The 15,108-nt window shown below is 36.7% G+C and overlaps 1 protein-coding gene across 6 annotated transcripts in view; it reads left to right on the top strand.

The window, feature by feature from the left end:
- The window catches only part of LOC120623616 (Bardet-Biedl syndrome 7 protein homolog), a 29,561-nt gene that overhangs the window by 9,760 nt on the left and 4,693 nt on the right, over positions 1-15,108 (top strand). For 4 of the 6 annotated variants that reach the window (XM_039889685.1, XM_039889686.1, XM_039889684.1 and 1 more), the window contains 6 exons: positions 133-250; positions 318-458; positions 2,113-2,345; positions 2,431-2,589; positions 8,471-8,580; positions 9,389-9,491. In XM_039889685.1, coding sequence (XP_039745619.1) covers positions 133-250; positions 318-458; positions 2,113-2,345; positions 2,431-2,589; positions 8,471-8,580; positions 9,389-9,491 — 864 coding nt within the window. Of the gene's footprint in view, positions 1-132; positions 251-317; positions 459-2,112; positions 2,346-2,430; positions 2,590-5,062; positions 5,650-8,470; positions 8,581-9,388; positions 9,492-15,108 lie in introns of those variants that run through there. The other 2 variants (XM_039889687.1, XM_039889688.1) reach the window with 2 other exon arrangements.

The raw sequence follows: 15,108 nt of genomic DNA, 5'->3' as shown, positions 1-15,108 counted from the left end.
CTATCCAAACATTGGTATAAATATTTAGTTCCTCAAGATTTTCGTTGAAAATTCAAAAATGGTAAAGCGGAAAATATATATTTATCTTAAACATCTTGAACACATTTTTCATTTAACAAAATTATGTCATAGGACCGAAATTGCAAGATTAGAAAAACAAACTGCAAGTGAACGAGATAAATATCAACGTAACACTCGGTCCATATTTCCAGGAATATCAGCACCACCTCTGCTGGATATTCAATTTGAGGTATCTATCATAGTAACTGATGTTTTAAGTTATGCATTTATTATTATTTCATGGTATGTTTTTGAAGCTTTCAGGAGCCACAAGTAATGGTTGGCAAGAAGTTAAAATAATATGTGCGGTTTCTCTGGATATGTTGTTTATATACTGTCAAAACAAGCTTGAAATTCAGACAGACAGTGCCGCCGTTCTCAGCTTATGTTCAGCACAGGTAAAGCATATTTTGTGAATTTATATTTTTAACCGATTTACAAAAACGGAGGAGGTGCACAATGCAGTTGTTTTTTTATATGTTTGTATGCATTTGCAAAGTATACAGTCTCAAACAAAAAAAGGAGGTTTTGGGTTGGTTTTTATATCGCGCGCCACTTATTTCATTAAAATAAGATGTGCATTCGATAGAAAACAGTAACTTTTAATGTTTTCATTTTTTTAGGCAAATGCGTAGTTGTTGTGAAAATCGAAAATGAAAATTATTGTTAATGAAATTCAATAATATCGTAAAAACTTTACGAAACTGAATTTTATTGTTTTGAGGTGTCGTATCGATAGAAAGATAGTGTCTTTTCATAGCAAACTGCTTTTTTTTCTGCAGAAATGCGTAGTTTTTGTGAAAATCGACAATAAAAATTTGAGGTTATTTTGGTTTTAAAACGCAACTTTAAATATAAGTTAAAGTCATTGTCGTCATCAAGAGGTCTAATTACCCCGCGTACACGCGATATTAATAATAATTTCATTATTATTGTGCATTTGTGTAGATGCATTTAAAAAACCAGGTTAGGTTAGGTTAGAACGTTATAGAACCACTCAGAGCTAAGCATTTCCTATAGTCTATAGTAGTAGGTATATAGTAGTAAAAGATAAACATAACCTCAAAACCTTGTGTGAGTTATAAATTTTTTTTTTTTCAAAAAGTGGAGTAGGGTAGCAAAGGTGGGAACTCTTTAAATATTATAGGTACACATATGGCGAGTTGAGTATTTTTAAAGTAATTTGAGCATTTGCCCTCGAAGCCCCATTTAGTCAAGTAAAAATGATGATGAAGACCACGGATGGCCACCGGAACTACACAATAATCAGTATAACACTGGTTGCGCTTCGATTATTGTATATAGTAGGTAAGCAAATTATGCTTGTCACATTCAAGGAGCTGATGGTATAGTGCCGGGAGAACTCCTCAAACGCCTGGACTTCGGAAAAAGCAATATTTTGTAGAAGGATATGAGCAGTTGACATTAAATTTTTATAATTTAGATATGATTACAAACCTACCCACTAAAAAGTGAGAAAAATTGAAAATAAATGTTATGACAAAAAATAACCGACTTTGTTATGCAACTAAAAAGCAAGAAATAAATATTTTCTAGGTACAACATTTTTAACTCCGTGCCAAGTAAATGTACAAAATTACTGGTACTTTCCTTGCTACTATATAAATAGAAATACGAAGTAGGTATAATATGATCTATACATAGTAACTTTCTACATTTTACTTGGCACCGACTTAAAAATGTTGTAGAAAATATTTATTTCTTGCTATAGTTGTGTAACAAAGTCGGTTTTTTGTGTCAAATTTTATTTTGTAATTATAATTATAATTATTAATTCTGTAAATCCTAGTAAATGTATTTTTTTTTTCAAATGATAATTGTATTTACTTCCTGTCCTTTTCAGCGAGATAAGTGTTTTTACACACACTTATATAATGTATTTTTATAATCAATCGTAGCAAAAGTTGTTCCATATGGTTTACGATCTTTTCTTTCATCCGTTTTGGCTTCTGCTTATAAAACTAGAACCCAGGGATTCTGAAGGTATTTCAGCTTGACGCCCAAGATTAATTCTTATATTATTATACACAGGATACGGAAGATACAGAGCTCCTTGCAACAATTCGATGTCAAGCAGGAACTCGACGACTCTGGTTACGTATGCGCACACTATCACTGAGCGAAACAAAATTGGAGGGTACCCGGGTTTTCATTTACGTATTGCCGGCAGGCGCTCCTAGAGTAGCGCGGATAATCAAATTACATCTACCAACTCTGCCGCACTATTCTAAATACGAGTCGTTAGAAGTTGAAAATCAAAATAGGTGAGTTATGATGAACACTCTTTACAGGTCACCAAAGATAGAATCATTTTGAAATATATTGTTGTTAATTAATGAAATGTTTTAGTTCTTGGTGTGAGGTACGTGTATCAGGAGGCTTTTCGGTAGCCGAAATGACAGCTTGGTTAGCAGAAGCTATTCCGGGAGAATTACCGCGACCAGCTAGTAATGTTGCTTTGGCACGGTCTCACACAATTCTTGGAACATTGCTAATTTGTAGATATCAGTAAGTTAAAATATCCTGTTTCTGTTAAATAAGTATTTAATGTTTCTGTTTTCTACTGTTGGGTTCTTCTTTTTAATCTAAATTCTTTAAGTTAGTAAAATGTTATATCTATAAATAAATTAAACTTACACAAAATTTAAACGTAAACCTCTTCTATTACAACGCAGAGAGAATGGTAGCTGGCAGAATTTCTCTTCTAGATGGCCAGAGTAGATAATTCTTCAGCAAAGGTAATTTCCAGCACTAAGATCCTCGGTTGACTTTATAACTCTTTTTGATGATTGTTTAAAAAGCAATTGAGCTCGCGAGCTCCATGTCCCAAGGTATCAAACCCAAAACGTACAAAAATAAAGCCTCCTCCCGGTTTGCACCTTAGTCCATTCGGCACCAGACGCCCCGATCCAGCTAGGTTATAAATCAACCCAAGCGATATTACCCTATATTCCTAATAGGATTCTACGCGGTATGGCACCGGAACGCTAAATCGCTTGGCGGCATGTCGATTAGGCCGAAACTAACCAAACCCGTCCCAAGAAAAACCGGAGTTACAAATTCCTTAATTGCCCGAATATCCACAACGCTGAACACTGCGCTAGGTTTTACAGGGAGCTCTTCGAATATGTCGTTGGGATAGGTACTAAGCTGAGAAATACGACCAGTGTTTTTTGATAAGAGCTAGTACCCAAATCTGTCTTCACTGTAAGACAGATTTGGTCTCACATTTGGCAGATGGTAGAGCCGCTAATCCCCGGCAGCCCCGCTATTCCTGGCTCTGGCAGCGGTTATGGTAACGGCGGGGCAAGGGGTGTCAAGAATCTCCGGAAGAGATTCCGCTGCCAAACCCGACGACTGGACCTGGCAACTTATAACGCACGCACGTTGAGGACCGATGAGAAAGTTAGTCGAGCTGGAAGCAGTGAACAAGTTGCACTGGAGTATCATAGGTTTATCTGAAGCCCGGTTTCGGATAGGGGGGAGGACACGATAATCCTAAAATCCGGCAACTTGTTCTACAATCGGGAGGGGGAACAGTCTTAAGGTGGTGTCGGATTCATCGTCCACAAATGCCCTGTTCGCAAAATTGTTCAAGTCGAAAGCGTGTCGAGCAGGGTAGCGTACCTTGAACACTGAGTAACCAAACGGTATTCTTTGAAGATTATACAGGTTTACGCATCCAAAACGGCGCACTCCGACGAGGAAATTGAGGCATTGTATGAGGATATTTCGAAAGCTATACATGCCTCAAAAACCTACTACAGTAAGCTGGGCAAGCGTTGTGGTGCAGAGCTGAGAGTAAGGAAATTTGGATATGGGCAACGGAACAAACGCGGCCAAATACTCTGTCCTCTTCATGATGAACTCCTTCTTTGAAAAGCGGCCACACAGGAAATGGTTCTGGCTGAGCCTCGTCGAGACATTAGATCGACTTTATCATGTCGACCAAACGGTATATATTCAATTACTAGCGGACCCCGCGACTTCGTCAGCGTATGAGTCAATCATAATCATCATGGCTAGCTATGTACCTACTAGTATTTTACGTGCTAAACTGAGTTAGTAAATTGCCATTATTTTAGTAGAAACATACATACATACATCCATCCTCACAAACCTTTGCATTTATAATATTAGTAAATAAATAAATAAATAAATAAATATACTACGACAATACACACATCGCCATCTAGCCCCAAAGTAAGCGTAGCTTGTGTTATGGGTACTAAGACGACTGATGAATATTTTTATGAATAATATACATAAATACTTAGAATATATATATAGACACCCAGACATTGAAAAACATTCTTGCTCATCACACAAACATTTTCCAGCAGTGGGAATCGAACCCACGGCCTTCGACTTAGAAAGCAGGGTCGCTGCAAACTACGCCAATCGGCCGTAGTAGGATGGTACGCATGCATTCGATCGTTGTACCATATGCCTTGCGACTTGCTGTTATTTTTGAAGAGTTATGTCCTTATCAGATCTTCATTAAAATAAGACAATGCATGCTTGATAGTATACACTTTCAAATAAAAAAAGAATTATTAAAATCGGTTCAAATTAAACGGAGCTAAGAAGTAAAATTGATAAAAAAATTCATCCCCTAAATGGAGGAAACTTGTTGTTTATCGGGGTAAAAGTATCCTATATGTTGCCCGGAATATCAGCAACCACTATACCAAATTCTATTTAAATCCGTTCAGTAATTTACACGTGATGCCCGGACAGACTGACAGACAGGCAGACAGACAAACAGAAGAAGAGAAATTGACTTAGAACCCGAAGCGCTGAGGCAACTAGCGCACCGACAAGCCCTTATTCTTTGGCGTATGCGTCTTGAAGAGGAGAAAAACGTACGCCAAAGCGCTGTTGGTGCCATACTACCAAACTTCGAGGCCTGGTTGTCAAGGAAAAGTAGAAATGTAACCTTTAGACTGACTCAGGTACTCACCGGGCATGGTTGTTTCAGGGAGTACCTGTGTCGGATTGGTCGTGAGGCGACACCAAAATGTCACCATTGCGGAGGAGACCGGGACACCGCGCAGCATACACTCGAAGAGTGCCCTGCCTGGGACCAGGAGCGCCATCTACTGATCAGCCACGTTGGAAGAGATCTTTCTCCTGCAGCAGTGATAGCAGCAATGCTCGCGGAGGATAGAGCGTGGAAGGCGGTAGTCTCCTTCTGCGAAACTGTACTAGTCAAGAAGGAGGCTGCTGAGCGAAATCGAGAGCGAGCCAATCCTGGTCGGAGAAGACAGCGCCCAAGAGCTGGTGCTAACCACGCTCGTTCACCTGCTCAATAGTTCCAGACGAAGGGACATCAGGGTCGAGAACGGTCTGACGGGGACTAGCAGTCACGTCATCACCTCTACTTTCGACCCTGGGAAGACAAGAAGAGACAAGGTGTTGCCTTACCTCAAAGTGAAGTACGTACAGCAAATCGGGAATCATAAATTTTCCCGGGACGAGCTATAAGCGTTCTGCAAGGGAGGCACCGGTGCGTTCCTAGGAGATTCCGGAGCCTCCCATTATGTCTGAGTCTGGCAACCGAGGGGGTTTTAGAGGGTAGAAATCCCTCATAACCCAAATTCTCCCACAGAGAATTGGGTATCTTTTAAGAAGATTTCCCCCTGTCAACAAAAAAAAAAAAACAGATAGACAGACAGATGGACAAAAATTAAATAAAATCCTGTTTTGGACTCAGTATCCCTACCCTACTAATATTATAAATGTGAATGTAAGTTTGTTTGTTACGCTTTCACGCAAAAACTACTATGCTTTTTATCCCGAAAATAAGCTCAGTTGTTTGGGAGAGGGGACGAAAATGTTTGACTATTAACACCGACAAATGATAACAGATTTAAATAATTACTTTTGTACTTTAGAGGTTATAATGTCTGCTTAATTTTGCCCAAATTTCGTGTAGATCTGATGAATGTGATTGGAGATAGAGGACAGACCTTCTCAGCGGACGGCAGCCAATCCGTCATTTAAGGCTTAGCTATCCTAAATACATAAAGTGCTGCCACATTTAGGAGGCCCTCAGTGCTAGGATTAAATAAAAGTTGTCAGAAATGTTCTTCGTTACCTTTAGCATATGAATCAACTAATAATGCGATTTAGATTCTTCCTTTAGCGATTACTATTCTTTATAAGTGACAGGAGGAGCTGAGATTTATTAGACGGTTAGTTCTTTTTATATATTGTTTATTATGTGAATTGTCTTTTTTTTTTAAACAACACCATATTTTTTATATAAGAATACACAACTTAAAAATTTCAGTAGAATTACACCTAAATCGAATGCACATGTCAGAGCATTGTTGCACTGTCATGTTACAGTTTTATTGTGACTGGAATTTATGTCTCTGTGATCAACAGCGTGAAAACCGGGAACGATCACAGTATGGTTAGAGGCGCATTGAATATTAATGTGAAGCTGAAAAGAATGTGACTGGTAAAGTCTACAGTCCGGCCTACTCGTGCTCCTAACCAAAACCCCGAGAGCTTTCGGACTGCGATTCTGTGGACGATTTCAACAACAGGCTTGTGGAAACTGCCCATACATACGGTTGGGTCCAAGTTCTTTAAGACCCACCGTACAATAGAAACAAAAAGTTCTCAGCCCATACACTCGAGCTTATGGAGAAGAGACAACAGAGAAATTCTATGGATACCTTAACACAGAAGCCTGTTGAAAATAAGACCATAAGGCCAAATTGAGCATACACTTCACCGAAGATATGCCGGAAGTCAGCCTTTACAAGATCAGTATGCCTGTCAAACAACTTAAGAACAGCAAGGCACCGGGGGATGACGGAATCACAGCAGAACTCCTGAAAGCGGGTGGAAAACCGATACTTAAATTCCTTTAGTGGTTGTTCAATTCCGTCATTCACCAAAGCACAACGCCAGAGGCATGACACAAAAGGTACAAAAAAGGTAACAATACCTTGCCGAAGAACTACAGACACATCTCGCTGCTGAGCCATGTCTACAAGTTGTTCTCGAGAGTCATTACGAATCGTCTAGCGAATAGGTTCGACGACTTCCAGCCTCCTGAACAAGCCGGTTTCGGAAAGGGCATTAGTACCATTGACCACATTTATACGCTGCGGCAGGTTATACAGAAGACCGAAGAGTATAACCGTCTACTTTGCTTAGCGTTTGTGGACTAAGAGACAGCCTTTGATTCGGTAGAAAACTGGGCTGTGTTAAAGTCACTGCAGAGATGCCAAATTTACTACCGGTACATCTAAGTGTTGAAGTGTTTGTACAAAAAAGCCACTATGTCAGTACGTATACAGGACCAGACTACAAGGCCGATACAATTGCAGCGGGGATGGTATCTCCCGGAGCTGTTTACCGCTGCGTTGAAGGAAGATTTGAGCTTCTGGATTGGAACGGGTTTGGCATCAACATCAACGGCGAGTATATCACTCAACTTCCGTTTTTCAGTCGCGTTGCTCAATGGCCTCAGCAGAGTTTCTCAACAGATGGGACTTCGTATAAACATAAGCAAAACGATAATTATGTTTAACGCTCATGTTCCGCTCAACTCAGCAATTGTTGGGAGCTCTACACTCGAAATTTTAGACGAGTATATTCCTAGGACACACGATACAGTTGGTAGGTCCAATTTCGAGAAAGAGATGAACCGCCGAATCCAAGTCGGAGGGGAGCGCTCGGGAAACTTTATGACATCTTTTCGTCCAAAATCTCTCAGTGCCTGAACGTTAAAGTGTTCTAACAGTGCGTGTTCCCAGTGATGACTTACGGATTTGAAACGTGGTCGCTTACTATGGGTCTAATAGGAAAGCTCAGAGTCACTCAGCGGGCGACGGAGAGAGCAATGCTAGGAATATCTCTACGTGATCAAATGAGAAATGAGAAGATCCGTAGTAGAACTACAGTTACCGACACATCTCAGCTTGCGAAGCTGAAGTGGCAATAGGCGACCCCGCACCGGTAAACGCAGCGTAGGTCGGCACCCAACGAGGTGGACATCATGCGAATCGTTGTTTGGACCGTGGTTTGCTGAGCTCCCTACAAAAGAACAGAAGTGGACTTCAACTGGTTGAATGGATTTGATAGTGTCAGATGATTTTAGACAGAATGTTGTCCATTTTAACAAATAGGTACTATGAAGGTATTCCTTACACACACACAGTTTTTATTAATTATTTACTAAACATCTTACGGTTAGTACTTAGGTTGTAAAATGTAATGTTGTTTTTATTAGTAGGTATTCATTTTGAACAAAAATATTTTTGGAATCAGCAATCTGGAGTTTAATAATAAAATTATGTACTACTTAATTAAAGTGTTGTTTATATTATAATAATGTTTATATTATAATAATGTTTATTTTTTATAGACGGGGACTAGCGATTTTTAAATCAGATAACATATCTACTATATCGGTGTTAAAAGATGTTATTTATAATTGTTGCGTAAAACGAAACATAAGAGCTGATGTATCATGTGGTTTGTATCTCTAACTTTATCATAATAAAACTACATATTTGCTGCCCGCGACATCATCGGGTTTAATTTGAATTCTTATAAATCCCGCAGGAACACTTTATATACCGACAAAAAATGGTAAAGGAAGGCTGTCTCTAGCATACAAACTATTTCTATGCTAAATTTCACCAAGATTACTTCAACGGTCAAGCCACGGTCTTAATCTATGCCCATTCTTGTTCTTCTTCTTTTATGATAATATTCTATATCCCACTTCCAGTTTGCACGCTACATGTGTGCTAAATATCGTCATGATCGTTTACAAACGAACGCAAACACTTTAGCATTTTTTTTTTAAATATTAGTATGGATTATGGATTACTATCCAGTCCAGTCGGCTTTCACATTGCATTATTCATAGCAATTTTATCGCTCAACATAAAGGAGAAAAATCTAAAGATCTTTATGTAGCTTTTAGTACCATAAATCTGTGTTTATGCCACATGTGCACATTCCAAATAAAGTCAACGTTGAGGGTTTCAAAGGCTTTAGAGATTGTGTGTGTTTCTGCGTTTATTATTTATTTATACGCCATTTTTTACTATACAAATAATATTGAACAAGTAACGGTTATATAAGACTTTTTTCGTTTAATAAGACAAATTACCCACCGAGGAAGTGGTGCGGTTTCCAAGTTTTCTAGTTTAGTTAACTACTTTTCTTCCATTATAAGTTAGCTTCTGGGAGTTAGACTGCCAACTTGTTGTTAGTGCTTTTACCAAAGTTAAACTCGTTACACAAAATATTTTAATTTATGTTGTATTTTCAGATATTCCCGATGATTACTGTGCTATTTCATTTCAAAATATAAAGGACAAATTTAAAATGGAATATGATAGAAATAAGGATATTGAGATAAAGAAGGCAATAAGGTTAATGATAAATTTTAGAAAAAAAGGTTGCAAAGCAACTTTTTTATAAAGTTTTTCTTTGTATATTTTTCTGGAAACATCAGACAAGAAAATGAGATAGAAGAAAATGATTTATTATAAATTTAGTGATGGGCCGAGTAACAGTTTATAACTCGTTACTGCAAATACTCGGCAGTTTTTTAATCACTCTTAGTCAACCGAATAACTCAGTTTAAATACCAAGTTATTCGGAACAGTATGAGTCAGATAGAATGGTACTACACAATATATAGTATACAAAGTTACCAGTTTCCCTACAGACGTACTAATCTTGCATAAAAGACCTTTAAAGCAGTATAATAGACATACTAAGCTTGCATAAAAGACACTAACGACCTGTATATAAGAATTTATAAGCTAGAATAAAAAGACACTTGTTATCTGTACACGACACGTATTAAATATGCATAAAAGTCACTTTCGAACCGTATAATAGACATACTCAACTTGCTTAAAAGACACTTGAGATATGAATACGAGACGTACTAAACTAGCAAAAAAGACACTTGCGTCCTGTACACGAAACTCGCTAAACATGAATTAAATACACTTGCGAACAGTACATGAGACTTGCAAAACATACATAAAAGATACTTGAGAATCTCATACGAGACTTACAAAATTGCATAAAAGACACTTGCGACCTATACACTAGACTGACTAACCTTGCATAAAAGACACCTTTAAATCGTATACGGGACTTACTAAACTCGCATAAAAGATTCTTGCTAATCGTATACGAGACGTACGAGTAGTAAACTTGCATACAGGACACTTGCAAACCGTATACGAGACATACTAAACTTGCATAAAAGATACTTGCGAATGGTATACGAGACTTAGGTACTAAACTTGAGTACAAGACACTTGCGAACCGTATACGAGACATACTAAATTTACATAAAAGATACTTGCGAATGGTATACGAGACGTACTAAACTTGAGTAAAAGACACTCGTGAACTGTACATGAGACTTGCTAAACTTGCAAATCGTATACGGGACTTAATAAACTTTATAAAAGACACTTGCGAATCGTATACGAGCCATACAAATCTTGTATAAAAGATTCTTGCTTATCGTATACGAGACATACTAAACTTGAATAAGAGACACTTGCGAACCGTTTACGAGACGTACCAAACTTGCATAAAAGACTCTTGCGAACTGTACATGAGACTGGCTACACTTGCATAAAAGATATTTGCGAATTTTATACGAGACGTACTAAACTTGCATAAAAGACACTTGTTAAACTTGCATAAAAGATACTCCCGATTGGTATACGAGACATACTAAACTTGCATAAAAGACACTTGTGAATGGTATACAAGACGTACTAAACTTGAGTAAAAGAAACTTGCGTCCTGAATCCGAGACGTACTTAATTGCATAGAAGACACTTGCGAACTGTACATGAGACTTGCTAAACTTGCATAAAAGATACTTGATCTTATACGAGACTTACTAAATTGTATAAGACATTTGCGATCTGTACAAAATACGTATTAAAGTTGCATAAAGGATAGGTACTTGCGTACTGTATACGAGAAATACTGAATTGAATAAAAGACGCTTGCGACCTATACACGAGGCGCACTAAACTTGCATAAAATACACTTGAGACCTGTATAAAAGACTTACTAAACTTGCATAAAAGACACTCGCTAACCGTATACGGGACTTACTAAAATTGCATCTAAGATACTTGCGAATAGTATACGAGACGAGACACGATACGGGACTGAGATATCTTAGGTAAGTCGATAATAAACAACTTAAGATTAATCATTGTGACCAACAAATTACTGCTTTGAATAATATAAACAAAGATGAACATATCGTCAAGTGAAGTGAAGTAAGAGCAAATTGATACGATTCAAACCTTTGAATCGTATCGATTTGCTCTTAGTTATCGTAGGAATTTTAGATGATATTTCACCTGAAATATTATCCAAAATTCCTGCCCTTGTCTTTAAAAACGGTCATACCGACAGCGTTTATGGTACGCTAATTTATACTATAGAAAATGAATTTAACAAAATATTAAATTATAAAAATAAAGATTAAATAAAAAAATTAAAGTTTAGCGATTGGGCTATTATTGGCATATACAAAAGTAGAGATAAGTTGTATGATCTCTATAGTGAAAAACAATATAACTATACTATAGCTTTCCTCCTTAAAAAAGTACTCTAAAACGTTTAAGAACGTTTGCTTTCATGCTAAGTCGCTATACTTTAAGGATCAAATAATAAAATCGGATAACAAAGTACAAACAACCTGGAAAATTGTTAATAATGAAACTGGGAAAGCTAAATCTAGTAACCGCCGACAGTGAGGTTACAAGTACCTTTAAAAACTGTTTTGAGAATGATCCTATTTTGTTAACTGATTCACTTAATTCTTCACCTACTGTAGCTCAGAGTTAAATGAGGAACAACTTTAATGAGTGCAACGTTTTATTGAATTTTAAACATATATCTGCATATGATATAATAAATAATTTTAAGTTGTTGAAACTGAAAAAAAACAGGTGATTTATGGGGTATGTCTGTAATAGTAATATCTAACATTATAGACGTCATTGCCCCTTACTTAGCCATACTTTTTGATGAATGTGTTGATAGAGGTACTTTTCCAAATTTAATGAAACAGTAAACTTATTCCTCCATTTAAATCTGGCAATAAAAACGACATTAACAATTACAGACTCATTTCAATCTTACCAGCTCTTAGTAAGGTCTTTGAAAAAATTATATTAAATAAACTTTTGATTCACTTCAATGTGTACCTACAAATAACTTACTACATTCGGAGCAGTACGGTTTCACTAAAGATCGTAGCACTACGGATGCAGGCGCTAAACTTTTAAAACATGTGTACGATGCCTGGGAACCTTCGCAGAATGCCATTTGTGTTTTTTTTGTGATCCATCCATAGTATTCTAATGTGTGTTGATCATAAAACCTAGATTCTTAAACTAGCCCACGATGGTATCTAAAACGCACTAAATTTGGTTGCCTCTTATCTCAGTGACAGAACCCAAAGGACATTAGGACATATGCATAAAAGACATTAAGTCGAAGGGGTCGGTTACGTCAATGGGTGTCCCACAGGGTTCAATTTTGGGTCCCTTTCTATTTGTGGTGTATATAAATGATTTAACACACCATGTCAGTGAAACTTGTGGCATTAATTGTGAATCACTAAAAATGGAAGATTCCACAGTTTTTGTGGGTAAAAAGCTGTATGGTCAATAAACACATATAATAACTTAAATCACGTGAATCCCTCCATGAAAAATTTAAAGAAATAGTTATACTTACGGTAGCCGCACAATATATTTATAACAATATAGTTTTTGTAAGACAACATATTAGTCTATATAAACAAAAAGTGGATATAAACGGTCGACTTACAAGAAATGGTCATAAATTAGTGACATCTGCATATCGTCTGCGAAAGGTACAGAAGTCGTTTATGGGATTGAGTATACGCTTTTATAATATGATTCCTAAGGTAATTTTGGACCTACCAATACATAAGTTTAAAGAAAATGTTAAAACACATTTATTACAGGGAGGTTACTATACAATTGATGAATTTCTTAATGACAAAAGCAACCTTTGTAAGCATCCGGCTCCACTTTCATTTTTCTATCTCTCAAAAGATAGAAAAATGAATTTTAAAATTAATAAAGTAAAGTGTAAATTGTTGATATTGGATAAGAGCAACTGCTGAGTTTCTTGCCGGCTTCTTCTCAGTAGAATCTGCCTTCCTAACCGGTGATAGAGTCACTACACACAGATAGAGTTGACGTTTCAAAAGTGCTTATATTAGGCCTACTTAAAATAAATAAAATTTTTGAATTTGAGACGTACGAAACTTGCATTAAGACACTTGCGACCTCTGTATTGACTTGAGACTTACTAAACTTCCATAAAAGACACTTGAAAATCGTATACGGGACTTACTAAACTACACACGAAACTTAAAACGTATACGAGATATAGTCAAAGTCAAAGTCAAATATTTTTTTATTCAAATAGGCACATAGATGGCACTTTTGATGCGTACATTACATGTAAAATATGGCATAGGAGTGAGTTGATGGCGATAAATAAATTCGTCAACTTAAAACTAAAGCTACGAGGGTTCCAAACGCACCCTGGTCTAAGAAGAAGCCCACAACAAACTTAGCCGGTTGTTATTTTTTTTTGTTTTCACCATCTCACATTGTCATTTAAAAACTATCAAAGAAGCAACCTGGTTAGAGCAATAACTTACACCCAATCTTATTAATCTTTGACTTTGTCCTTAATGCTATAATAGGACTTTTCTATAAGCTTACGTTTCATACAAACTTTAAACTTTTTCAGAAACATCTCCAAGATATAAACTGGTAATTTATTGTAAAATTGTATACAATTTCCTTTAAATGAACTACTTATTTTATGTAGTCTAGTATATTACACTGCAAGTTTATTTTTGCTTGTAATGTTTAAATTATTGCAGTCACATTTTCTCTTAAATTAAGATATATTTTTGAGAACATACATTAAATTTTTAAATATGTATTGGCTAAAAACTGTCATTATCTTAACATCTTTAAATTTATCTCACAATGACTCTCTCGGATCCATTTTATAGATTGCACGAACAGCCCTCTTCTGCAGCACGAAAATAATGCCAATATCAGCAGCATTACCCCATAGTAAAATTCTATGTGACATAATGCTGTGAAAGTAGCTAAAATAGACTAGCCTAGCAGTTTCTATGCCCGTTATCTTCTTCACTGCGTAGGCGGCAGAAGCCTGTTCAATAAATTATTTACATGAGGGCCCCATTGAAGTTTAGCATCTAACGTTATTCCTAGAAAAACTCTATCCACCAGATTCAATTCCTCACTATTAACTAGTAAAGTGGTTTTTATATGTTTATCATTTGGTAAAGTGAGTATTATGCATTTGGTTTTTCCATTTAGAACCAAATTATTGGCTTCAAACCACTGTACTATTTTAGCGAGAGAGTTGTTTACATCGTCAAAATCTAATTCACATCTATTAATTTTAAACATAAGTGTTGTATCATCAGCAAACAACACCATCCCGCGATTATCCTTAGCAAGGTAAGGAAGGTCATTAATATAAATAAGGAATAATATAGACCCCTGTGGAACACCAATTTTCAAAACCGACCCATTTGACCGCTTTCCATTCACGTCTACCACTTGAATTCTATCGCGCAAATAATAATCGAATTCCGTAGTGGTGTAGGTTTCTGACTAACGTTATAGTTGAACACAGTCAAACGCCTTGGACAAATCGCAGAAAACACCAAGCGCATCCCGAGATTCCTCCCAGGCTTCAAATATATTTTGTATTAGCTCAACACCAGCGTCGATTGTTGAGCGACCCCGTGTAAAACCAAATTGCTTGTTGAGAAGTAGATCATACTTATGATAATGGGAAATTAATTGATTTAAAATAAGTTTTTCAAAAATTTTACTGAAAGTGGGTAGTACGGATATTTGTCTAAAGTTTGTGGGGTCAGTAGTACTACACGATTTAACCAAA

The sequence above is a fragment of the Pararge aegeria genome, chromosome 5 (genome assembly GCF_905163445.1).
Source record: "Pararge aegeria chromosome 5, ilParAegt1.1, whole genome shotgun sequence".
NCBI classification, from domain to species: domain Eukaryota; kingdom Metazoa; phylum Arthropoda; class Insecta; order Lepidoptera; family Nymphalidae; genus Pararge; species Pararge aegeria.
The sequence above is the reverse complement of the archived record's forward strand: the minus strand, read 5'-3'. Positions and strand labels throughout refer to the sequence as shown.